Source organism: Strongyloides ratti, assembly GCF_001040885.1.
Source record: "Strongyloides ratti genome assembly S_ratti_ED321, chromosome : 2".
NCBI classification, from domain to species: Eukaryota; Metazoa; Nematoda; class Chromadorea; order Rhabditida; family Strongyloididae; genus Strongyloides; species Strongyloides ratti.
In genome coordinates, this window is record NC_037308.1 from 15,989,544 (window position 1) to 16,016,681 (window position 27,138).

The window sequence follows — 27,138 nt, forward strand, 5'->3', positions numbered from 1 at the left end:
ATTTCTTATCGGAATGTTTATATCACACCATATTAAATTAGAAATAGGGTTGAGCACTTTAAAAATTTAGTATTGATTATATATATAATATAAGGTGACATTCTCAATTTATTAAAATTAATTTTTTTTTTATTATTAACATATTATAAAATAATTGTTAAAGTATTTTAAAAAAATATAATTATTTATTAAATTTTTTTACTTTTCTTTCTAGAAAAAATGTCAGTTTTGGAACAAATAAAAAAAGTTACAACTGTTGTAGCTGATACAGGAGATTTTAATGCAATCAAAGCATACCAACCAACTGATGCAACAACAAATCCATCTCTTATTTTAGCTGCATCAAAAATGGAAGCATACTCAAATTTGATTGATAATGCTATTGAGTATGCCAAAAAAAATGGTGATAAATTGAGTACAGAGGAAAAAATTTCTTTAGCTGCTGATAAATTATTTGTACTTTTTGGTAAAGAAATATTAAAAATAATTCCTGGTAGAGTTTCAACTGAAGTTGATGCAAGATTATCATTTGACAAAAATGAATCAATTAACAAAGCATTATCTATTATCAAGTTATATGAAGAGGAGGGTATTTCAAAGGAAAGAATTTTAATTAAACTTGCATCTACATGGGAGGGAATTCAAGCTGCTAAGGAACTTGAATCTAAGTATGGTATACATTGTAATTTAACACTACTTTTTAATTATGAACAGGCTATTGCATGTGCACAGGCTAATGTTACACTTATATCACCATTTGTTGGGAGAATTTATGATTGGTATGTTAAGAATACTGATGTTAAGGAGTATGATCGTAATACAGATCCTGGTGTAATATCAGTTAAAAAAATATATAATTATTATAAAAAATTCGGGTATAAAACTCAGGTTATGGCTGCTTCATTTAGAAATACTGAAGAAATTAAGGGGCTTGTTGGATCAGATTTATTAACAATTTCACCAAATCTTTTATTAAAATTAGCTGAAGATAATGAGGTACTTCCAGTTGTTCTTACTATTGAAAATGCTAAAAAAAGTGAAGTTAATGAAATTAATGTTACTGAATCAGTCTTTCGTTGGGCAATGAATGAAGATACCATGGCTTCAGAGAAACTTGCTGATGGTATAAGAAAATTTGCCGTTGATGCAAGAGAATTAGAAAATTTAATTAAAAAGAAACTATAAATACATTACTTTAAAATATATTTATCTTAAGTGGTTGTTGTAAAAATTTTTCTTTTTCAAACAATCATAAAAGTACTTTTAAATTTAACATTTGATATTGTGATAGTAAAGGCATACATATTATTATTTTAGAAAATAAGTTATGCATTTTTATTTGATTTTGTCATAACCAATTAACTGTAATAACAATATTATAATATATTTTATCTTATTTAATAGTTGTAAAGAATTGTATATTCTATTAATGAGTTCATTTATTTTAATTATTACATATCCGATGTCTTTTAAAACTTCTTGTGCCAGATGTCTTTTAAAAGGATTAATATTTAATAATAATAATACTACTATCGTATATATATATATGTATGCATTTAAACAATAATTTTTATAAAAGTAAGATATATTGTGATGACATTATTTTTACTTTATAATATTATAAATATAATTTTAACATATACTTGATATATCATTTTATTTTAATTAATTAGGACGCTTATTTTAATATAAAATTTAACCAAAGAGTATAATTTTATACAAAATATTACACTATACTTAAAATTTTTGTTATACAAAATAAATTATATATATATATATATATATATATATATTTTCATCTTAGTCAATAATAAAATATTTAAAAAAAAAAAAATGAATACATCTATGAAATGTTAACCTTTCCCTAGTAATTTTTTTTTGTTGTTAATTATTATATCTATATTATTATAAAATAGATAAAAATTTATCACACAAACTTTACTATTTACTTCCTCTACTTGACATTAGAAAAAAATTTTATAAATAACTCTTAAAAATATCCATTTCGTATGCTCAATTTCCTTTAGTTAATCTAGAAAGATCCTATGCGCAGTTTTTATATATTATATATATCTTTTTTAATCCATAAATATCTTTTTTTTAAATAATAGTTTTAACTAAGAAGTATGTTGTAATCAAGTAGTTGAATAAATGATATTATATTTTAGTTATGTAAATATAAGATATTATTGTGAATAATTTTTACTCTTGAAAATAATGTAAATAAATACTATTTCTTTTATATTTTATAGTGTCATTGACTATAACTTTACAGTCAATACTAGTGAGGTAGTATATTTAACAAAAGATTTATTGTTATTGTAAAAAAAAAATAATAAAAAAAAACCAATTCTAGATAATATAAATAATCTTTTTTTCTTTTTTTCTTTTTTTTTAACAAAATAATTTTTTTTTGTTTTCATTAAATTGACATCATAATTTTAACTTTAAAATATTATATTTTTATATCCAGTTATCCTGATTTGATAATAATAATAATAATAATACTAATAACAAAAATAATAGTTGGTTAAAATAAAATACTTTGTATTAACAAAAAAAAAAATAATTGTTAAATATTAAGAACTATAAAAATGTATTTAGTTTAACGTATTATTTTTATCTTTTCTCATTGTACTGTTATATTTAAAAATTTTTATAAAATGAATAGATAGACAAAAGTTAAGTATTATACTATATGATATGAGGTATCGTTAATGTTTAACTCAACAATTGTTGTCTGTAAATATTTTTGTACTATACAACAATATAAATATATATATTTAAGTCATCTTATATTAATTCATTCATATATTATAATCAATCACATGTAAAATAATACATTTTAATATTATAATTATATTTATATATTATTAAATATATTCTATATATTTATCCATATTATATATTTTACTATTTTAATTTATACTTTAACTCTTATAAATAGTTTTCACATATATAATAAAAGTATTTTTTATTAACAAATATTTTTAAGAAAGAAAAATTTTTATTTATTGAATAACACCTACTAAAAACAAGATTATAATGATTATTAAGAATTTAAATTATTTAAAAACAATAATATTTTTACTTAAATAATAAAAACATTTTATGAAAAATTTAAGAATTTGTTTATAATAGAAAAATTTTGTCAATTATATATTTATAACATTCTTGTACATCATTTTTATACTTTAATAATTAAAATAAAATTAATATTTAAACTATTTTTTTTTCTTCTTTTATTTCTACTATTATATTTAATCAATTTTTTAAAACATTTAGATTACATAAATTAAAAATTAAATTTGTTTTAATTAATTTTTATATATATTAACTATAATTAATATATAATTTTGAAAAATTTTAAATAATACAATTTTCTAATAAAATAAAATTTATATTTATAAAAGGTCAAAGTTGTTAATACCAATTTCATTTTATTTTAACTATATTATTTTTTAGTATAAAAATTTGGTTTTTAATGATAAATGTTTTTGATAATAGTATAGTTTAATTTTAATTACCATTACTAAATGAATAGAGGAATGTTCAGTGGTGTGAAAATTTAACACCAACTTATATAAAATAAAATTTGATTTATTTATTACTATGTTTTTAAATTTTTTTTTTTAATTTAACTAACTAACAAAATTTCTTAGGGTTAAAGATATAATATTTATTAATAAATATTTATTTAAATTATAATAGATTTATAAAATCTATATATTTTAGCTTAAGGAATTAGTATATTTTTTTATATAAATAATTAATATTTAACTATGAAACATAAAAAAATAAAAATCTTATATAAAAAAAATGTTTAAAGACTATTTAATATCTATTTTAATTCTATGTAAAAACTTTTTATATATTAAAATTTTATTATTATAAGATTTGCAAATATAAAACATCATCTTTATTAAACTCACTTATCCTACTATTATTATAATCTTTTTCACAACTTTTAATTATTGATAACAATTGAACTAAGCATATTTACTTCAATTAAACATTATTTTAATGTTTCTCAATATAACTTTTTCATTACTCGAAACAACATTTTAAATATTCTGCCTATTTGTAACTTTTTCTTTTTTTTTTTTTTTATTTCTGTCAAACTATTTGAAAAAATTTACACAAAAATTATTATTATAACAAAAGTTTGTTAAATGTCACTGTTATATAAATAAACATTACATTAACTTTATTGAAAAATTACTATTATTTTTAAAATTTTTTTTTTTTTATATATTTAATACTATATAAATCATTTATTTTGCAGACATTTTTTTTTTTTCAAATAAATATACAAATATATTCATTATTTACAGGGATTTTAATTATATTTTCATATTGTAATTACATTTTAAATGATAATAATTTTAAACATATATATATATTTTTTTTTTATCTATATCTAAAAGTATATATAAAAAAATCTAATATTTTTTGTTATTTGTTCTATAAGAGCATTTAAATGATGCATTTGTATATCTAATTTATTACATTTTTTGGTTAATTTGTTTTGTAAATTTGATGCGTTACCTTTTTTTTTTGTTTATCATGAAAAAAAATTTCCTTTTTCTTTTTCTTTTCTTTTTATAAAAATGAGTAATTATATTTATTGATATAAATGATATTATTTAATAATAATAAAAAAAAAATTAATTTCCATTTTTAATAACTATACGTGATTTATTTTAATATAATATTACATATATATATTTTTTTTTTTTCTTATATTTTTAATTATTATTTATTTATAATAGAATGCAACCACATTATTATCAAAATTATGAGGATGATGAAATAATAACTAGAGAGGATGAGATAGATGAATTGGAGGATGATACTATTTTTCAACAGTCTTCTTATCCACCTACTAGTGGAAATTTGACGCCTTTAATAGATAGGCAGGTAGTGATAACAACACTATTAAATATTATTGCATTATTTGCCTGTTTCTATTGTCTTTATACTGATCAAAGAATTGATGGAATAATTTCTATATTTGTTGTATTTTTTACAATTTTTATTTTTCTCCTTAATATATATTTATGGTTTAAGTGTTGGCTTAAGATTAGAGAAGCCAAACAAGAATATCTTGGAAATCTTGAATTTAGTGAATTTGTTAAAAATGTCTCATCACAAGATTTAATAACAGATGACAGTACTAATAGAAGTTTTTTCAATATACCAAAAAGAAATAATCATAAAGCAATTTTTGTTTAATTTTTTTTTTATTAAATAAAATTATGGGATCTCAAAATTTCACATAGACTGCATTTTTGAAAAATATTTTTTCAAAATATACATGTATAATTACTTTTTTATAACTAATAATACAATATAAAGTGTCAATAATTTGGAGCACGAAATATATATATTGTGCCTTGCGATCTTTTTTTTTTTAATGTAATTTTGTAATAAAATCAAACTTTAATTAATTTTTAAATTACATTTTTATTTTTTTTATGTTAAATAAATAAAATTTTTTATTATTATTTTTTACCATATCCTCCAGAAGATCCTGGTCTATAATTTCTAACTGATCCTTGATATCCTTGGGTATCTAATTCAGTAATAGATGGTCCAACAATTTCTTGAACTCCACATGATGATGGACAATGACCTCCAGGTTCTCCAGATTCTCCTGGAATACCTGGTTGACCAGCAGAACCTGGTTCACCACGTTTTCCAGGTGGTCCTGGTGGTCCAATTTCTCCAGTTGGACCTGGTGGTCCTGGATTGCTACTTGGTAAACCATTTGGTCCTGGTGGACCTTTTGGACCTCTTGGTCCAGGTGGTCCTGGAGGTCCCTTAATACCTAAAATTATTATTAATTATTTTAAATTTATTTTTTTTTAATATTCATACCTGTTCCACCAATACTATCATCACCTGGTGGACCTTTGATTCCTGGTTCACCTGGTTCTCCAGGTACACCTGGTGGTCCTGCATCTCCAACTCTTCCTGGTTTTCCTGGTCTTCCTGGTAAACCTGGTTGTCCTGGTTCACCTTTAACTCCTGGTCTTCCTGGTTCACCTTGAGGTCCACGATTTCCAGGTGGTCCAGCTGGACAAATAACACATGGGAAAGTTGGTTCAGGTTCTAATGGAATATCTAAACCATCTAAACCACTTTTACCTGGGCGTCCTGGCATTCCTTCACTACCATCTTCACCATCAATTCCTGGTGGACCTGGAGGTCCTGGTGGACAAGATAATTTAATACAATTTGTACATTGTTCACCATCATCACCATCGGGAGAATTTTCTACACCATATCCTCTTTTAGTCCTAAAAGTTCCATGATTAATTACAAGATCTTTCCATATCTTTTTTGATTCATAATTAAAAGCATTTAATCTTTCTATCATATTTTCATTAACATTATCTAGTTGATTATTAAGCATAGGAAGAACAATAATCATTGATAGGATACATGTAGAACTTATTGCAATAGATAAATAGGCAAGATGAAGACGAGTCACTTCACCGTTACCCATTTTTAATAAATTTAATTATTAAAGTATTTGTATATATTTTATACTTTATATATCAAAAATTTTTCATAGTTTTTATTTAGGTCATTAACGTTACATTTATAAATACTACTAAAAACTTATCAAGGTTATAATAAGTAACCTAATTAATTAAAAATAATAAAATCAATAATTTAAAAATTTTATTTTTAAAAATACATATATTATACAAATTTTTAATTTAAAAATTTAATAAAAATGTTTATATGAAAATTTCATTTTTTTTTCTTCAAAAATAAAATAATATGGAAATTTATAACAAAAAAATAATAATAAAAATGAATCTTTTTTATATTAAATTAATATATAAAATTTAAAATAAAATTAATGACAAAAAAAATAAATAAAATATATTTTTGGAAATATATACAAAATTATGTATGTTTATAATTTAAATTTAATTATAAAAAGTACAAATTTTAGATGCGATATGGAAATAAAATAGATTGGTTTCTATTATACTTAGGAATAATTTCCGCATTATTGTCTGGAATAATACAACCATTTGAATGTATTTTAACAGCTTCTTATTATGAAATATTTGCTAGTGGTTACAAAGATTATCGAGATAATAAAACAAACTATGATCCACAAAAAATTCAAAATGAATCTTTTGAACTTATATATAGGCAAATTTTTTTAGTAATAGGGACTTTTATGACAATTTTCTTATCTGTATGTAAAAATTTAAAAAAAAAAAGAAAAAAATAATAATAATTATAATTTTTTTTTAGACTACATTTTTTTATTTACTAACAGAAAGACAAATTAAAATATTAAAAGTTTATTATATTAAAAATATTTTAAAACAAGATATGAATTGGTTTGAAGAAAATCCACCAGGTAAAATTTCATCATCAATATCATCAACATTTGAAAAAATACGCCATGGATTAAATCCTAAATTATCAATATTTTTATGTACAATTAGTTTTACCATATCTTCATTGATAATTTCAATATATTATTCTTATAAATTAGGATTAACATTAATTGGTGGGGTATCAGGAGCTGTTATACCACTTATTATTGGAATTATATACTATAATCATTGGAGTGATAAAGAATATGAATATAATAATGAAATTGGTTCTGTAATTGAAGAAATATTTTCTGGTATAAGAACAGTAATGAGTTTTAATGGACAAAGTAATGAAATTAAAAGATACACAACAATGGTTAATAAAATTACTAAAATATCAAAAAAAAAAGTTGTTATTTTAACATTAACATATACATTATTTACTTTTATAGTAAATTGTGAATTTTCTCTTACATTATATGTTGGATATAATTTAGTTAAAAGTGGTATAATTACTTATGGAACAATTATGGCTGTTATAAGTTGTATTTTTGGAGCTATTGTAAGATTAGATGAAATGGTATATCAAGTTGGAAAATTAGTAGAAGCATTTGGGCATATAGAAAATGTTTTAAATATAATTGATAAAGAACCTGATATAGATTATTTAAAAAATAATGGTATGATAATTAATAATTTTCAGGGAAAAATTGTTTTTAAAAATGTATCATTTAATTATCAATCTCGTCCAGAAAAATTAGCCGTTAATTGTATAAATTTTACAATTGAACCTGGTGAATCATGTGCACTTGTTGGATATAGTGGTGGTGGTAAATCAACAATACTTAATTTATTAATGCGTTATTATAATTTAAAATCAGGTGAAATATATATTGATGATATTTTACATAATGATTTAAATTTAAAATGGTTAAGAGAAAATGTTTCAATTGTTTTTCAAGAACCTATTTTATTTACTGGTACAATAAAAGAAAATATTTTAATTGGTAAATTAGATGCAACAGATGATGAAATTAGTGAAGCATGTAGAATGGCATATGCTGAAAATTTTATTAATGGACTTCCAAATAAATATAATACATTTATTGGTGAAGGTGGATTAAAAATGAGTGGTGGAATGAAACAAAGAATTTGTATTGCACGTGCTCTTATTAGAAATCCAAAAATATTAATTCTTGATGAAGCAACAAGTGCATTAGATGCTACAAGTGAAATAAAAGTATTAAAAGCTTTAAAAAGTGCATCAAAAGGAAGGACAACATTAGCTATAAGTCATAAATTAAATTCAATAAAATCATATGACAAAATTTTAGTTTTTGACCAAGGTGAAATTGTAGAATGTGGAAAACATAATGATTTAATAAATCAAAAAGGTCTTTATTATAAACTTGCTATGTGTGAAAATTTAACCAGTAAAAAAATTAATAATTTTAAAAAATCAGAAAGATCATTAAATTGTCAAGATAAAAATTTAAAGTCAATAACTTCAACAAAAAATAGTACATCAACTTTTTGTTCTTCCAATATGTCATCATTTAAAAGTACTACAACAAGAACTTCAATTTCAATGTCTACAGAACATTCATATGAATCAAATTCAAAGACATCATTTATAAATGACAAGTCAAAGTATTCAATAAAGACAAATAGAGATGATAAAACAAAAATAAAAAATAATAAAATGAAAAATCATAAATTAGATATCTCTAATATATTAATTTTTTCATTATCTCAAAAAAAAAATATTTTTTTGGGAATATTTTTTATAATTATAAATGGATTACAATTACCAAGTTCTGTTTTTACTACAGCTTATGTTATGGATATATTTACAAAACCATTAGATGATACCAGTACAAAAAATCAATGTACAATTGCTATGATAATTTTTATAATTTTAGCAATTATATTTGCCTTATCATATTGTGCATGTGGTCATTTATTTGGATTTATTGGTATTAATATGAGTAAAAAAATGAGAATACAGGCATACAAAAATATTCTTTATCAAAATTTAGGTTTTTTTGAAAATAAAAAAAATGATCCTGCAAAATTGACAAATATTCTTTCAACAGATACATTAAATATAAATCAAGGAATAGATTTAACATTTGTTGATGCAATAGTTGGTATAATATCATTTATTATTTCATCAGGAATAGCTTTTTATTTTAATAAAATTGTTGCTAGTACCGGTTTAGGTATATTAATAATTTTTTTTGGAATAAGTGGTTTTCTTACATTTATAAATAATAAAATAAGTAAAAAAAGTTATTTTATTTCAAAAAGGGTAATTAGTATTGAATTGGAATCAATAAATAATGTAAAGACAATTCAGGCATTTACAAGAATTGAAGAAATGGTTGAAAAATATACTTTTTATCTTAATCAATCTTATAAATATTATATTTATTCTGGAATTTTAAGTTCTGGAGCTTTTTCAATTGGATATAGTATATTTGGTGCATCTACTATGATTTCTATAATTATTGGAACAAAGTTAATGATAAATAATGATATTAATCCATATCATATAATTCAATGTATTGATGCTATATCATATGTTTGTTATTCATTATTTTATTTATATCCATATATTCCTGATTATCTTCCTTTTCGTAAAGCAGTTTCACATTTATATAAATATGTTAATAAAAAACCAAAATTTTTTGATTTAAATGGTAATCAAAAAACAATTATTGGTAATGTTGAAATGAAAAATGGATATTTTTCTTATCCTCATGTTCCAAATCATATTGTTTTAAAAGGTATAGATTTTAAAGTAAATTTTGGTGAATCATTAGCTTTAGTTGGACATTCTGGATGTGGAAAATCAACAATTTTACAACTTTTGGAACGTCATTATTGTTTATTAGATGGAAGTTTAGAAATAGATGGTATAAATATAAAAGATTTTAATTTACATCATTATAGAAATAATGTTAATATTGTTAATCAAGAACCAACTTTATTTAATCTTTCTATTAGAGAAAATATTTGTTATGGTTTAAATAATGTTTCAGAAAAAAAATTAGAAGAAGTATTACATGATAGTAATATATATGAATTTGTTAATTTATTACCAAATGGTATAGATTATAATTGTGGTCCAAGAGGAAAACAATTATCTGGTGGACAGAAACAAAGAATTGCAATAGCTAGAGCATTAATAAGAAATCCTAAGATTCTTTTATTAGATGAAGCTACAAGTGCTTTAGATACAAACAGTGAATATCTTGTTCAAAATGCATTAGAAAATGCATTTAAAAATAGGACAACAATTATTGTAGCACATAAATTATCAACTATTAAACAATGTAATTGTATTGCTGTTATAAATAATGGTATAATTGTAGAAAAAGGTACACATGAAGAATTAATTAAAAAAGAAGGTGAATATTATAAATTAATTAATTGTAATTTAATGGAAGATTATTAATACATATTTATTACTAATATAAATAATTATTATTTTTAACAATTTTATTTAAAGCATTCAAATGGTACAAATTATATTTTTAAATTAAAATAAAATATTTATTATATCAATTGTTTATTTTTTGGTTTATATTAAATATTTTAATAATTATATAGTTAAAAAAAAGTTTGATAAATTTGTTTTTTATTATTATTATTAATAAGTATTATTATAACAATAATTAATGTTTACTTAGTATTATATCAATGATTATCAATGTTATAATTCTTTTATACTCTATCATTACTTATTACTCATCAAAAAATATTTTATAATATAATAAATTTTATATAATCAAAGTATTGTAAATTAATAAAAATTATATGAATAATAAATGAATATATTTATTTTTATTAAGTTTATGGTTACAAGAATGTATGATAACAATATAATAAAAATATATAAAAATTTTTTTTTAGTATTAGATCTTTAATGTAAAATAATATATTACATAAAAATTATCATGTATTATATCACACATTCTTTGAAGATATTAATAAATAGATAATTACTAATATTTTTTATGAGCTTACTTATCATTTTAAATTGACATATAAAATTTCATCAGTAGATAGTAATAAAATCATTTTAAATATCAAATGTTTAATTAGTTATTAAAAAATATATATTTTTACTTCTAAAACTATGATTTTATTAATTTTATTATTGTTTACATGTATTTCTACAGAATGGGCAAAATTAGCACCTGAAATATTGTATAAAAAATCATTAGATAAGTACGAAAGAATGCTCTATCCATCATCATGTGAATTTATTGAACCAAATGATATAGAAAATGATTGTAATACAAATATTATATTTGCAGTTGATGCTTCAAATGAAGCATTATTTCCATTACTTTTTGACATGGAAATTAATGTAATTCAAAATCATATTGCTTCAGCCTCATTAGATTATAAAAAAGTTTCTTTATCATGGTATAATAAAAATGTTACTACAATTCCATTTAATATATTTAATGTAAAAAGTGATTTTGATAATGCACTTTTAAATATTTCATTAAATAATGGATCATCATTAAGTAACTTGTTATATAATTTAAATAAATTAGAACCATCTAATTGTAATCCTATTTCAACTTATATATTTGTATCATATATTAATCCACAAGATTTGATGAATTCTATTGAAAATTCAAAAAATTTAAAAAATAAAGGAAGTTTGAACTTTATTATTTTAGGTAATATAATTAGTCGAAATGATTTAGAACATTTAAATCCTTCAAATATATTTTATTGGGATTTTTCATCACATTGTATATCAAATATGGTATCATTTTTTAATAAAACATTAAGTTGTAATATTAATAGATGCCCTGAAGAAACAACAATATCAACTAATAATCCAACAACAGTTAATACAATTATAACAACTTCAAATTCTCAAAGTAAAGAAACTTCTATAATTACTACATCTAAAGTATCATCAACAACTATATTAACATCAAGTAAGTATATTAAATTTAATTAATTAAATAAATATTTTAGCTACTACTACTACTATTACACCTTCTGGAACATGTAATAATAATAATATTGTAATTGCTATAGATTCTTCGACAGATGTATTGTCACAAATTCAATTTGAGTATCAAAAAAATTTAGTTAAATATAATATAACAAAAGATTATAAAAATTTCAATTTACTTTCAATAGCTGGATATAGTAATATTGTTTCTGAATTTTTTCCTTACAATACTATTCTAGATCGTCAAACTTTAATAAATGATGTTAATTTAATTTCACAAAATTATGGATCAAGTCTTAGTACAGTAATGAAAAATTTAAGTAATATTGTAGTTACTCCTGGAAATTTACAGTCTACTTTTATTTTTATTTCATTTACATCAGATGATGAAATAAATAAATCTATAATTTATGCTCAAAATTTAAGAAATAAAGGATCTTTAAATTTTGTCATTTTAGGAAACAGTTTAACACAATCACTACAACCATTGAAACCATCAAATACATATAATTTTTATTTCTTAGATAGTAATATACCTTCTTTGGTATCATGGTTTAATTCATCTATGGCATGCAATAATTATAATGTAGCTACATCAAAAACTACAGAAAGTTCTACATTAAAAACAACTCCATCTACTTTAACAACCTTAACTTCAACATCTACTTTAACAACCTTAACTTCAACATCTACTTTAACAACCTTAACTTCATCATCTATTTTATCAACATTAACTTTACCATCAACAATATCTAGTACATTTTCAAATTCAATTACAACCACCATATCTCCAATTGTTACACAATCTACCATTCCTTCAACTTTTGTTACATCAACAAATATTGAATCATCCTCTAAACTTTTTACAACTCCATCTTGTAAGTTTTTATCAATAATATTTTTATTATAAAAAAATAATAAAATAAATATTTTAGATATAACAACAAATATTCCTTCATCTACAATATCATGTATTGATGGGTATCCTAAAACATTTTGTGATGGTCAAATAATATTAGCATTAGATGCATCAGACAATCTTGATGAAAATCAATTTAAAGAAGAAATTAATGCTATAAATGATAACATAACATTTGGATGGAAAAATTTAGAAAAAATTGCATTAACATGGTATAATAACCTTTCATTTTCTACTCTTACCTTTAGAACAATTTTTAATCGTAGTGAGTTAGAAAAAGATTTACTTGCAATAAAACAAGATCATGGATTAAATTTAGCTGAACATTTAAAAAAACTTAGTAACTTAAAATTACCATTAAGTAAAACATTATCCACTTTTGTTTTTATTTCAACAACAACTGATGATGATATTAATAATTCTATTCAATATGCCAATATACTTAAAAATAAAGGAACTCTTAATTTCATTATATTAAAAACTATGAATCCACAATTAAATTTAGAAAAATTAAATCCTTCAAATATATTTTATTGGGATTTCTCTAAAAATAATATTACAAATTTAGTTGAATTCTTTAATTCATCAATGATATGTGAAAAAAGATGCGTTAATACGACAGAAGTACCATCAACAATAAGTTATGGAACTGATATAACTACTGTTTCTGGATATTCAATTTCATCAATATTAACTTCAACAAATAATTATGAATCAACAACTAATTATGAGACTGATTTAACTACTGTTTCAGGATCTTCAATTTCATCAACTTTAACAATAAACTATGAAACAGGTTCAACCTCTGCTTCAGAATTTTCTACCTCTCCAACATTAACACCAACAAATAGTCATGAATCAACAATAAATTATGGAACTGCATCAACTTTTGCCTCAGGATCTTCCATTTCTCCAACATTAACTTCAAAAAATAGTTATGAAACTACAAGTATCCAAACAACATCTTCTTTACCAATACAACCAACATGTAATGATGATGTATTTTTCGTAATTGATGCAAGATCTGGTGAAGCTAAAAATCAATTTAATGACGTAAGTTAAAATTTTTTTTTATATATAAATCAACTTTTTTTGTTTTAGCAATTATTTAAAATAAAAAATATAACTAGTGATTGGGATATATCAAAAAATTATGCATCAATTGATGTAAATTCAGTTTACGAATTTTTGATTTTTATGACTTATCCAAATCAACCAAAGCAAGAATTAACACTTGTACATAACTCAACACAATGGTATTGTTTGATAGCATATTTAGAAAAAAATATAAATGACTATAATATATACTGTAATAAACCTACAAATCAAATTTCATTTAATTTAAGTGAGTCAAATCAAACAATGGATGGATTTTTAACAAAATTTTATAATGAATTAGAAGATGGATCATTTAATGATAAAAATTTTACAATAGTTTTATTTATGCAAACTGCTTCTCAAAATGAAATTGATAAAATAGTTATAATAAAGAATTCAATAACATCTATAAATTATAACATTAAAATTGTTATCATAAAGTTATCCAAAACAGATTCATTTAATTATTCTTCACTTTCCAATTCAGTGTTTGGATTTGATGATTCAAATTTACAAAATACTGTTACAAATGCTATATGTAATTAATTTTTAAGATATTATTTTATTATTACACCAAGTTTGATTTTTTCCTGATAAGAACACTATATTGAATTATTATCTTTATATTTGAAAATAAAACTGAAATGTTTTGTGGTGTAATTAATTACATGTTAAAACTTTATTTTGTCATTTAAAAGATTATTAAATAATATTTATAGTTTTTTTTTGATTTTATCATACTTTTTATTTTGTAACAATTTATAAATAAAAGATATACTTGCAAATTATTTTACTTATTTTAGATAAAGTAATGATAAACATAATGTTTAGAAAACGTAAAAACTGATAAAACATTTTAAATCCTAGAATGATGTAACCTAATAATTAATTTTACAATTTTTATATTATAAGAAGAATTTTGTTACTACACATTATATATAAATAATTTATAAAAATATTATAAAAAATATATTTTTAATATTTTTAATAATGAATATTAACTTTATTATATTTATAACATTATTTATGTTTATAAAAAATTGTTATTTAAAAGTAACTATAAAAAAATTAAACTATACTAATTCTCTTGTCTCATCTAATTGTTTTAATCAAAAAAATGAAATAAAAAATACTATTCCTTTTTCTGATTGTAAAACAATTATAACAATAGCTGTTGACTCATCAAGTGACTCTTTATTATCAATATTATTTTCTGACTATGAGTTAAATTTAATTAAAAATAATATTACTGCTAATTGGGTTGATTTTTCTAATGTTAATCTTGTATGGTATTCAGGAACACCAACTGTTCGAATGACCACTGGAACAATGGAAACAAAATCAAATTTTGATTATATTTTAACTTTAATAAAACAAACTAGTGGATCAAATCTTAATAAATTAACTGAAAAGTTATTAAATATACCTCAGGTGTCCGATGACAATGTATCAACATTTATTTTTATTGCTCAATATTATAATAATGATTATGAATCAACTTATCAAAATATACAAATGTTAAAACAAAAAGGTTCAGTTAATTTTATAATTTTAGGAAATGTTGTCAAAACAGAAGATTTAGAATCACTGAATCCATCTAATATATTTTATTGGAATTTTGATACTAAATGTATTCCATTAATTTTACAGTTTTTTCAAAACTCTTTAAGTTGTAACAATTGATAAATGATATAATTTTATAATAAAAATTTTTTTTTTAAATTTATCATTATATGTATTAAGATAAACATTAATATAAGAATTTTGATTATTATTATTTATAATTTATGTAATAACTTACTCATATTTAAAAAAAAAATTATAGTTAATAAAATAATTTTATCATAATACTTTACCTAGATACATATTTGAAAGTACATTTTAAATGATAAATTTAAAGCGTTAATTTATTTTATAATGCTTAATAAAATATGTCATAGTGATAAAAACTACAATCTATTATCTTAAAAATTTATATTTTAACAATGAAATGACAAAAATCTTTAATCGTTTATAATTTATTTTTATATTTTTTTTTTGTTTGATAAATATTAATGTCCATTTAAGTAATATTTTAACAAAATTATTAAATATTATCTTTTATAACTATTATATCATTGTAAAATAAAATATAAATCAGTTATTTTCCATTATAATCTATAAAAAATAATACTTTTTAAGGTGGTAAGATACTTAAGATAACAAATTATTATATTAATAATATAAAATATTTCTACATTTCAAAAATTTTTATTTAAAATTATGAAAAGAAATATTTTAATGTCAATTTTTTTGATATTATTAATAAATTTTATTTTAATATTGTTAAGTAACACTAAATCTATATCATTATACAACTTTATATCTAAAGATGATCCTTTAATTACATCTACACAATGTTTATTTGAAATAAAAAATTCATATTGTTATAATAACGATCCAATAAAAAATTGCAATACAGATATTGTAATATCAGTTGATGCCTCATCAGATGCTCTAATACCAATATTATTTCAAAAAGAAATTGCTCTTATTAGAGATAATCTTACATCAAATTGGAATGATTTTAGTAAAGTTGCCTTAACATGGTATAATGAAATACCATTTGTAAAAAATCAAATTGGAGATATTAAAAATAAAAATCAATTTAATCAACTATTAAATAACATACAACTATCAGATGGTTCAAAATTATCTTCATTATTAAATGCTTTAAATAATACTATTATATTAACTCCAGGAAACTCACTTTCAACTTTTGTTTTTATATCAATGACCTCAGCTGATGAAATAAATGAGGCAAAAAAATATGCTAATGATTTGAAAGCAAAAGGAGCATTAAATTTTATAATTTTAGGCAATATTGTAAATAAAAATGATTTAGAACCTTTAAATCCTTCAAATATCTTTTATTGGACTTTTGCTGATCATTGTATTAACCAATTACAAGATTTTTTTGTAAAATCATTAAATTGCGATAATAATTGTATAGATACATCTACTCAAATTCCAGTTACAAGTAGTTCAATGGCATCATCAATGTCCTCTGTAGGTAAAATATCATCAACTGGTGCATATTCATCATCTGCTAATACCAAATTTGTTTCTGCCCTTACAACATCATTACCAATACATTCAGGATCTATTTCTACTAAAATTTCTTCAACTGAAATACCTCTATCAACAAAAACTGCATCTGTTTCTACTGGATTTACTTCAACTTTATCAGGATTATCATCAACAAATTCAGAATCTATTTCTACTAAAATTTCTTCAACTGAAATACCTCTATCAACAAAAACTGCATCTGTTTCTACTGGATTTACTTCAACTTTATCAGGATCATCATCAACAAACTCAGAATCTATTTCTACTAAAATTTCTTCAACTGAAATACCTCTATCAACAAAAACTGCATCTGTTTTTACTGGATTTACTTCAACTTTATCAGGATCATCATCAACAAACTCAGAATCTATTTCTACTAAAATTTCTTCAACTGAAATACCTCTATCAACAAAAACTACATCTGTTTCTACTGCATTTACTTCAACTTCATCAGGATTATCATCAACAAATTCAGAATCTATTTCTACTAAAATTTCTTCAACTGAAATACCTCTTTCAAAAAAAACTGCATCTGTTTCTACCGGATTTACTTCAACTTCATCAGGATTACCATCAACAAACTCAGAATCTATTTCTACTAAAATTTCTTCAACTGAAATACCTCTATCAACAAAAACTGCATCTGTTTCTACTGGATTTACTTCAACTTTATCAGGATTACCATCAACAAACTCAGAATCTATTTCTACTAAAATCTCTTCAACTGAAATACCTCTATCAACAAAAACTGCATTTGTTTCTACTGGATTTACTTCAACTTTATCAGGATTACCATCAACAAACTCAGAATCTATTTCTACTAAAATTTCTTCAACTGAAATACCTCTTTCAACAAAAACTGCATCTGTTTCTACTGGATTTACTTCAACTTCATCAGGATTACCATCAACAAACTCAGGATCTATTTCTACTAAAATTTCTTCAACTGAAATACCTCTATCAACAAAAACTGCATCTGTTTCTACTGCATTTACTTCAACTTCATCAGGATTATCATCAACAAATTCAGAATCTATTTCTACTAAAATTTCTTCAACTGAAATACCTCTTTCAACAAACGCCGCACATATTACTACCGAGTTTAGTTCAACGTCAAAAAAGTCGTTTTCTTCAAATACCAAAAATGTTCCTACTGGATCTTTATCAACTAAAAATTTTTTAAGTAGTACATTCTCAGGACAATTGACTACATTTACTCCTAGCTCTATATTATCATCATCAGAATCAACATTATCAATTTATTCAACACGTATGAACATAAATTAATTAAATATTTAATAATATTTTTTTATATTTTAGCTTCTTTATTATCTTCAATAAAATCAACAACTAATACAATAACATCTACCTTATCACCTATAAAATTAAAATGTAATAATGATATATTTTTTGTTATTGACCAACGATCTGGAGTAACTGAAGATTTATTTAAAAAAGTAAGTTAAAAAAAATAAAAATTATTTTACATAAAATAAAAATTTTTTAAGCAAATATTAAAAATAAAAAAAATAAGTAATGGTTGGGATATATCATCCAATTATGCTTCTATTGATATAAATTCAGTTTACGAAAATTTGATTTTTATGACTTATCCAAATCAACCAAAGACAGAATTAACACTTGCAACCAACTTAACCCAATGGTATTGTTTGTTAGCGTATTTAGAAAAAAATTCTAATGATTTCATAAAACATTGTGAAAAAAATTCAAACTTAATCGATTTTCCATATTATTCATCAAATCAAAGAATGGATGAATTTATAACTAAATTTACTAATATATTGTTGAATGAATTAAAATCATCAAAAAATATTCAAAATTCTATGGAACTTTCTCTAATTATGTTTTCAAATATGGAAAATCAAGCAGAAATTGATAATTGTATAAAACAATTAAAGGATATTAAAACAAATGGAATTATTATTAATCCTGTGTTTATCAAGTTGCCAGAATCATTTAATGGTGTATATAATAATGTAAACAATTATGATTTTTCTGATCCAGAACTTGAAGAAAAAATAACAAATAGCATTTGTTCTTAAAAAAAATAATTCACTCTAAAAAAATTGTTATTATAATTGGTATTGCAAAACTTACGTTAAAAATAAAAAATTTAAACATAGTTATTTTAATTAATCAAAAAATTATATTATCAAAAGTTAAAAAAAAATTGCTGTAAATTTGAAACTTAGTTTCTTCATATTATTTTAAGTAATCCTTCAGAAGTTTTAGCATCATGAAGTTTATAATTATCAAAAGCAGGTAAGTACATTTCTCTTTTATCTGGTAAATTATTAACATAATAATTATGATAAATAGGATTATTAAAATAAACAGTTAGTCTAAAAAGACTTATTCCAACGTTATGATTTATAATATATGAAAAATTCTCCTTAATATTGCGACATGGACAGTTATATTCAATTTCACTAGGTTCAACATCTCCAAGTTCAAATTCTCCATATTCAATTTTAGCTTGATAATTACAACATCTAACAACAAGTACACCCAATTGTGGTGGTGGTATAATTTTTTTTTCAAAACAAGGTAAATAAAGATATTTAAGACTTCTAAAGTTTTGAAAAGAAACATTACTTTGAAAAGTTACTTGAAAAAATGTGGCATGCATTAACTTTTCAAAATGATTACTCAAATTTTTCATCATGTTAACTGAAAAAGTATAAAAATTTCCAAATTCAATCTTAGTTAAAGTGTTAGGTAAATATGTTGTAAATATTACAATAAGATCTTCAAGAAATTTTTGATTTATTCCTTTTTTGTTACCTTTAATTGGTTTAAAAAAATGAAAACGGAAAAATTTAAGATTGTTTGCATTTGTTACTCCTTCTAGTACATGCTCAACCATTTTAAGATTGTTGGCACGTATAATTTCTGGTTCACAATGACCAAGAGTGAAATAACTATAGTCCCAGGAAAATTTTTTAAGATTAGAAAAAACAAGTTCATAAGATGCCATCATTGGTGCAATTTTTAACATGTTGTCCATAAAAGGAATTTCTAGTTCTGTCATAGTTGATGTTGAAACACGTATACCCATAAGTTTTTTGACCCATGGTATAAGTCTAGATGGTGATAAACTTCTGTTTTTAGATTTCATAAAACGTATTTCCCAATAAGTATTAGGAGATGTAGGATCAATGATATTTTTAGAGTAAATAAAATGTTTTCCTTTTAAAACATTATAAATATAAAAATTTGAAAGTGCAAAATTTTTAATATCTTTAAAATTACCAATGTAATTAAGAATTTTTTTTGCAAGATGAGATTGATTTAAAACTTCAACAAGAGTTAAATAGGCAGAGTCATCCATCTATAAATATAAAGTAATTAATATAATGCAGTAGAAATGAAATTTGATAAGAAAAATTTTATACATAATTAATAAATAAATATAAATGTTTATACTTTCAAACCAATAAAAAAAATATTTTACATTTCAAGTTGCAAAAATAATTAAAAAAGTTTTTTAAAATAAAACACAGAAAATTTTTTTTTTAAAATAAAATAAATTTAAACATATAATTTTATGTTATGTCAAATTTAAAAATTTAATTATTTCTATTTTTCTTGTGAAAATGTATATAATAAATTATTAATATTTTATATAAGGTGGTAATAAATATTTTATAAAAGAAATATAATAATTCTTATGATTAATTAATTTTATTTTATCATTAGAAATAAAATGATTCAAATATATTTCATTTCATATATTCAAAAAAAAATATTGAAGTTCATCTGACAAATAGTATTATCAACATTGCTTCCTATATATACAATGACAGAAGATTATAAACATAAAAGTAACAATTTTAGAAGAATAGTATATCTATAATTTAATGATATATTATTATTAAAGATAATGCTAAAAACTATACTAACATAATTAATTATTATTTATAAGTATATGAATGCTTAATATATATAAACTAATCATACTTATCCTTGTTTTTATATAAAAAATAGATAAACGTTAATTAATTCTTTTTTTTTTTTTTTTTTGAAATATAAGACATTACAAATTAATTGTATAGAATTGGCATACAATATAAGACAATGTGTTATAAAATGGATAAAAATATACATTAGAAACATTCTTTATAAGAAATATATAATTTAAAAAAAAAATTTTATATCAAAAAAATATAATTTTTTCATACATTAATTTTTATAATAAATATATTAAGAAAAAAGGTTTTTTTTTAATGTTATCATCATTATTTTCAAAAGTAATATCATTTTTTTTAATATAATTATATAATTGATTATCAATATTAGCCATAATCTAAATTAATCTTTAAAAGTACAAAAATTTAAAAGATAAAATTGTCTTATACATAAAATAAGTATTAAATTATATATATATATATATATACTAAAAATAATTACAAAGTAGAATTTATTTTTTTTGTATTATTATAAGGATCTCCGTTAAGATCAAAGTCATAAATACTTTTTGCATAAGGTGAATTCCAGTCTCTTAGGAATATATTATTTGTTACATTATAATTTAAACTACTATTTATAGCAATATTTTCTGACTTAGCTGTAAAACCAATACCACCAGTATTTATAAAATAATCTGCAGACCAATTGGATGTTCCAATAAATACAGTACTTTCTGTTACCATATATTTGTTGTGATTAACACGAGAATAAGGAATCCAACTAAAACCATCTTCTGGAACCTCAAATAATTTTATTTCAATTGTTCCCCAAGAGTTTGGAGCACACTTTTTAGTTCCATTATTATAATTTATATAAATACATGGTAATTTTCCATTAATATCAGCAAGAGATCTTAAATAATTATAAAGACTTTTTCCTGTATGAGCCCATTTTGACATTAAAAGTTTAACATGTACATGTCTGTCAAATGCAGCACGCCTTAAAGCATCATCAATATCTGGCCAATAATAATTATTATCAATATACAAAGTTGCTGGAATATAATCCATTACTGCTATATAAACATATGATTTTGCATTATTAATAATATCAACTATATTTTCACCATCGGGTTTTCTACCTGGTGGACAAAAAGCTGGTGGTGAACTCTAAAAAAAGAAAATTTAATTAAAATAAATATAATTTTTTAAAAATTTTTTTACCGAAAAATAAACTAATGAATTTTCATTATTTAATTGAACTGGTGTTGGATTTTGTGGATTTGAATTATAGACAAATTTATCATCCCAAACATCAGGAATTTTTTCATTTGGTATTCCCATCTGCCAATAAACATCAAAAATTTTTTCAATATCAGCAGCAAGACAAGGACAATTAAAAGCAGCAACTCCTAACTCTTTAACTTGTGTTAATGATCTCCAATCTTGATTAGCAGAACCAACATAAAAATGTTTTCCATCAACAATCCAAGCTTTTGTATGAAGAATGCCTCCATCAAACCAATTTTTAAAATTTAAACTTCTAACATTAGCATATCCATTTGACATTAGATATATTGTATCTGGATTACCACCTTTAACGTAATTTTCAGCAACATTTATTTTTACTCCTCTTTTACTTGTATTGATTAAAGAATTAAAAATATCTATTCCTTCTTCCATTGATGGATGATAATTAAGTTTAACTTCAGTATCATTAGGTAACAATGTCCAATAACTAGAAGCTATATTTATATTATTTTTAGCTTCTTTCATTAAACGTTTCCAAACATCGTATGTTCTTGTATAAGTTGTTTCATTTTTTTCATATGTTAAATTATAAGGAATTGATTCAACAAGAGTAAATTCACAAGAAGAAGTACAATCAACATTATTTTCATTTGTTATGGTGGAATTTTTTATTGTAGAAGGCACTACCGTGGTAGAAATTGGCTTATTAGTTAAATTGTTATTATTTTCATTGCAATTCGATGGTTTAAAAATATAGTATGCCTAATTAATTATTATATATTATTAAAAAAATTTTACTAAAAACATACACCAATCCATATTCCAGATGTTAAAAGTATTGTTATTAAAGCAGTAACTATAGGAACTAAAATATTAAATTTATTCATATCAATGAATTTTTACTACTGTAAAAAAAATATCAATTATAGAAAATTTTAAAAAATGGTAATAAACAAATCCGATTAGACAAAGATTATTCATGTATAATTGAGAAATATTTATTTTAATGCAATTATTATATAGTACTTCTGTATATTGATATCAATATATTGATAACACAATAGCTATTTTACAATAAAATTAAATAAGTAAAATTTTACCTAAGATTAAATTCTTAAGCCACATTATTACTAATAGAAACCTTTAATATTATGATAAGAAGATTGATATCTGTATAAATTAAAATAATTTTTGAAGTTGATATACGTCTTATAATTATCGCTAAATTAAATTGTTTTACTAACTTTTTTGTTCTTTTTTACTAATTATAATTGGAATTAAAGTTGTTTGATAATTAACAATTGGAAGATCTAAATCAAATAAGTTTATCAAACAACTATGAAATTATAATTTATTGATACATTTTTTAAATTTCAATTCTTTATTAAACAATAAATTAAAAAAATTTTTTATAACAAAAATGTTTGATTTGGTTATTTTTTATTTTTAAATAATACTAAAAATTTTATTATTACTGCAAGAAAAGTTTAACACTTTTAAAACTTATCAATCAAATTATATTTTCAAATCTTTATTATACCAAAAAAATCAAATTTCACTTTAAATTGATAATTTCTTAATTGATTGTAACATTTATGGTAAATAAATATTAATTTTTATTACCATTTATTGTTATCAAAAGATATTTTACAAAAAATAATACGGTAAATTTTTTTTAATTAAAAAAATGTTTTTATCATGATTATTAAAAGATTCTTATCAATTAAATAATATATCTTTTCAAATTTAAATATTTTATTGGTAAAAAAATTTTATTTTAATTATTTTTCTTCAATTTTTCATAAAAAAAATATTAGCTTTCTTGGTTTACATTAGACATAATTTTTTTTTTTATCAAATTCATTATCATTATAAAAAGTTAAAATGTCTACAAATATTTCTAGCTTTAAAAGTTAATAATTCAACTTGTCTGTAGTAGTCAATGTGATAAATATTTAAATTTGTCATAATTAAAATTTTAAATAAAATTTTCAAATATCAAGCGTATAATTTTTACGTATATACAAAGTTTTTAAAAGTTAACAATATTTTAAAATAAAAATTTTTTATATTAGTTGGTGAATTATTTTAATATTTCAAAAATAACTTTATCTCGTTTTTATTTTTTTTAACAAATTTAAAAAAAGATAAGTTTAAAGTTGATTATGTAAAATCTTTGATATTTTATTTAATGTATAATTAAAATATTTTTATATTTTTTTTGTAAAATTTTTAACAAATGTTTTTCTTTGTAATAATATCTAAAAAAAATATTATTTTAATATGTGTCAAAAAAAAAATTCTTTTATTTATAAAATTATTTAGAATATTTACATAACTTATCATTTTCCTTTTTTTTTATCAAATTGATTCTTTTACTAATATGTCAATTAAATGTTAAAAAGCATCATCATTAGAAAAACAAAAATTACCACATCTTGTAATAGAATACTTATACCAGAACGAAGTTGTAACTAAAGAGATAAGGTCTTGACACGATAGCACCTACCTTTATTGATCGTCACATTGGAAAATCGTTATTGCTTATTGGTGTCATTGGCTCATATACACACTTCGACGGCATTTTATTTTAGATATATTCTTTGTTCAAATTTCTCAGACCTGACAATGAATGCCTCAGATGACGTGCACTTGGTTGACGATCCAACCGTTACATTGGAGAGCCAACATATTGCCAATCCATCAACTCATGATGTAGATGAGGAAGATAATGAGATTCCTCAGATATATGCAGATTTTATTTCAGAAGTTTTTGACAATGGGGATATTGAAATCGATGGTAAGTAATAAAAAGTTTAAAAAAAAATTCCTTCTATTATATGTTGTATATTTTTGATGCACGACAGTAACATTTATTAGTTTTTTTTTTTTTTTTGTAAAAATCACTATTTCCTATATTCCAAAATTTTTCTGAGTAGAATGAATAATTGAAACAATTGGAATGTTGTCATTCGTCAGAAATTTTTTTCAAAAAAATTTTTATAATTTTTTCGAGAATATGTCATCCAAAAGGGGTGAGACTTCGCTACCAGATTTATATAATAGTTTTGCTAGAAGTTTTGAAAAGTCATTACCAACTGGTGAGTAGCATTCCTTTAGTTTTTCGAGTACCTTGAGCAAAAATTTCTAAGTATTATGTTTTTTTTATATATTGGCAAAAAATTTATAAAATGATTTTCAGAATTACCCCCACCACAAGTAAAATTGTCAAATTTTACTCTTGAAGGAATAGCAAAATATATAAAAGAAGAAAGTCCTAAGATATGCTTTATGGTTGGAGCTGGTATTTCAACTTCTGCAGGGATTCCAGACTTTAGAACACCAGGTATGATTTATCATTATAAAAAAAGATTATTTATAAATTTATATTTTCTTAGGAACCGGTTTGTATGACAATCTCGGGAAGTATGATTTGGATGATCCTCAAGATATATTTGATCTCCAATTTTTTGATGAAGATCCAAGGCCATTCTATACATTAGCTAAAGAACTTTTTCCTACTGGAGTTAAACCAACGACTTGTCATTATTTTATTAAGCTTGTTGATGAGAAAGGCTTACTTAAACGATGTTTTACACAAAACATTGATTCTTTAGAAAGAATAGCAAATATACCATCACAAAAAGTTGTATTTGCTCATGGTAATCATATTACATCTACTTGTAGACTTTGTAAGAAAAAATATAGTTATGATTGGCTTCAGGCTCATTTAGCAGATAAAAATAAATTAGTTCCATTTTGTGAGGAAGAAAATTGTAATGGTGTTGTTAAACCGGATATTGTATTCTTTGGAGAAAATCTACCTACAAGCTTTTTTTTAGGAGCTATTCATGATATTCCGGCTTGTGATTTACTTATTATTATGGGAACATCTTTAGTAGTTCACCCATTTGCTTCAATTGTCCATGAAGTGAGGCCCGAAGTTCCAAGGCTTTTAATAAACATGACTGCTGTTGGAAAGAAAAGAAATCCTTTTGCTCCTAGTTTAATGTATGGTGAACCAGATAATATTCGTGATGTTTTTTGGCCAGGGGCCTGTGATGATGGTGTTATGGAGTTAGCCCGTCTCCTTGGTTGGGATGAGGAGTTAAAAGAACTAATTCATAGAGAACATTTGAAATTAGAAAAAAAAGGACAATGTCAGAAAGATCTGAATACATATGATTCGGGAACTGGAGATTCAGTTGCGGGTCCATCAACGAAATAGAAAGAATGATTTATGAAGATAATTTTTATCTGTAAAAAGACCATTGTAAGAAAATAAAATCTATCTTTCAGAAGGCATTATTAAATATATATTAAGATTTCCTTTAGTGATATTATAATCACACTTAAAAAAACTTGTTTTGTATTTGTTGTATATATTATAAAATTTTCAAAATATTTTTTATTATATTTCTACCATTTTTTTATTATTATAAATTAATAGTTTTATTAATAAATGGTTATAGTACTAAGTTTGTTTGTTTTTTTTAT

The 27,138-nt window shown here is 21.9% G+C and overlaps 11 protein-coding genes across 11 annotated transcripts; 7 read left to right on the plus strand and 4 right to left on the minus strand.

Moving 5' to 3' along the window:
* Nucleotides 1-219: 219 nt before the first annotated feature.
* On the plus strand, nt 220-1,185 carry SRAE_2000504800 (Transaldolase; the record flags this gene model as incomplete). Its single annotated transcript, XM_024644009.1, has 1 exon — nt 220-1,185. One exon carries the CDS (start codon nt 220-222, stop codon nt 1,183-1,185), a length of 966 nt encoding a protein of 321 aa, XP_024509613.1.
* Nucleotides 1,186-4,773: 3,588 nt separating this feature from the next.
* SRAE_2000504900 (Hypothetical protein) lies at nt 4,774-5,235 on the plus strand (the record flags this gene model as incomplete). Its single annotated transcript, XM_024644010.1, has 2 exons — nt 4,774-5,019; nt 5,071-5,235. The coding sequence occupies 2 exons, from the start codon at nt 4,774-4,776 to the stop codon at nt 5,233-5,235; spliced, it is 411 nt and encodes a 136-aa protein (XP_024509614.1).
* Nucleotides 5,236-5,504: 269 nt separating this feature from the next.
* Nucleotides 5,505-6,511, minus strand: SRAE_2000505000 (Nematode cuticle collagen, N-terminal domain and Collagen triple helix repeat-containing protein; the record flags this gene model as incomplete). The annotated part of the gene is made up of 2 exons (XM_024644011.1): nt 5,505-5,830; nt 5,881-6,511. The coding sequence occupies 2 exons, from the start codon at nt 6,509-6,511 to the stop codon at nt 5,505-5,507; spliced, it is 957 nt and encodes a 318-aa protein (XP_024509615.1).
* A 363-nt stretch (nt 6,512-6,874) lies between these two features.
* SRAE_2000505100 (ABC transporter B family member 5) lies at nt 6,875-10,809 on the plus strand (the record flags this gene model as incomplete). The annotated part of the gene is made up of 4 exons (XM_024644012.1): nt 6,875-6,925; nt 6,971-7,222; nt 7,282-10,138; nt 10,181-10,809. The coding sequence occupies 4 exons, from the start codon at nt 6,875-6,877 to the stop codon at nt 10,807-10,809; spliced, it is 3,789 nt and encodes a 1,262-aa protein (XP_024509616.1).
* A 684-nt stretch (nt 10,810-11,493) lies between these two features.
* On the plus strand, nt 11,494-14,899 carry SRAE_2000505200 (von Willebrand factor, type A domain-containing protein; the record flags this gene model as incomplete). The annotated part of the gene is made up of 4 exons (XM_024644013.1): nt 11,494-12,316; nt 12,357-13,214; nt 13,272-14,308; nt 14,357-14,899. 4 exons carry the CDS (start codon nt 11,494-11,496, stop codon nt 14,897-14,899), a joined length of 3,261 nt encoding a protein of 1,086 aa, XP_024509617.1.
* SRAE_2000505300 (Hypothetical protein) lies at nt 12,916-13,149 on the minus strand (the record flags this gene model as incomplete). Its single annotated transcript, XM_024644014.1, has 1 exon — nt 12,916-13,149. One exon carries the CDS (start codon nt 13,147-13,149, stop codon nt 12,916-12,918), a length of 234 nt encoding a protein of 77 aa, XP_024509618.1.
* Nucleotides 14,900-15,379: 480 nt separating the features above from the next.
* Nucleotides 15,380-16,036, plus strand: SRAE_2000505400 (Hypothetical protein; the record flags this gene model as incomplete). The annotated part of the gene is made up of 1 exon (XM_024644015.1): nt 15,380-16,036. One exon carries the CDS (start codon nt 15,380-15,382, stop codon nt 16,034-16,036), a length of 657 nt encoding a protein of 218 aa, XP_024509619.1.
* A 597-nt stretch (nt 16,037-16,633) lies between these two features.
* SRAE_2000505500 (von Willebrand factor, type A domain-containing protein) lies at nt 16,634-19,524 on the plus strand (the record flags this gene model as incomplete). The annotated part of the gene is made up of 3 exons (XM_024644016.1): nt 16,634-18,731; nt 18,782-18,918; nt 18,970-19,524. 3 exons carry the CDS (start codon nt 16,634-16,636, stop codon nt 19,522-19,524), a joined length of 2,790 nt encoding a protein of 929 aa, XP_024509620.1.
* Nucleotides 19,525-19,679: 155 nt separating this feature from the next.
* On the minus strand, nt 19,680-20,813 carry SRAE_2000505600 (Hypothetical protein; the record flags this gene model as incomplete). Its single annotated transcript, XM_024644017.1, has 1 exon — nt 19,680-20,813. One exon carries the CDS (start codon nt 20,811-20,813, stop codon nt 19,680-19,682), a length of 1,134 nt encoding a protein of 377 aa, XP_024509621.1.
* A 1,075-nt stretch (nt 20,814-21,888) lies between these two features.
* SRAE_2000505700 (Phospholipase D/Transphosphatidylase domain-containing protein) lies at nt 21,889-23,528 on the minus strand (the record flags this gene model as incomplete). Its single annotated transcript, XM_024644019.1, has 3 exons — nt 21,889-22,560; nt 22,615-23,403; nt 23,451-23,528. The coding sequence occupies 3 exons, from the start codon at nt 23,526-23,528 to the stop codon at nt 21,889-21,891; spliced, it is 1,539 nt and encodes a 512-aa protein (XP_024509622.1).
* Nucleotides 23,529-25,269: 1,741 nt separating this feature from the next.
* On the plus strand, nt 25,270-26,869 carry SRAE_2000505800 (NAD-dependent protein deacetylase sirtuin-2; the record flags this gene model as incomplete). The annotated part of the gene is made up of 3 exons (XM_024644020.1): nt 25,270-25,441; nt 25,844-25,987; nt 26,040-26,869. The coding sequence occupies 3 exons, from the start codon at nt 25,270-25,272 to the stop codon at nt 26,867-26,869; spliced, it is 1,146 nt and encodes a 381-aa protein (XP_024509623.1).
* Between the last annotated feature and the right edge of the window lie 269 nt (nt 26,870-27,138).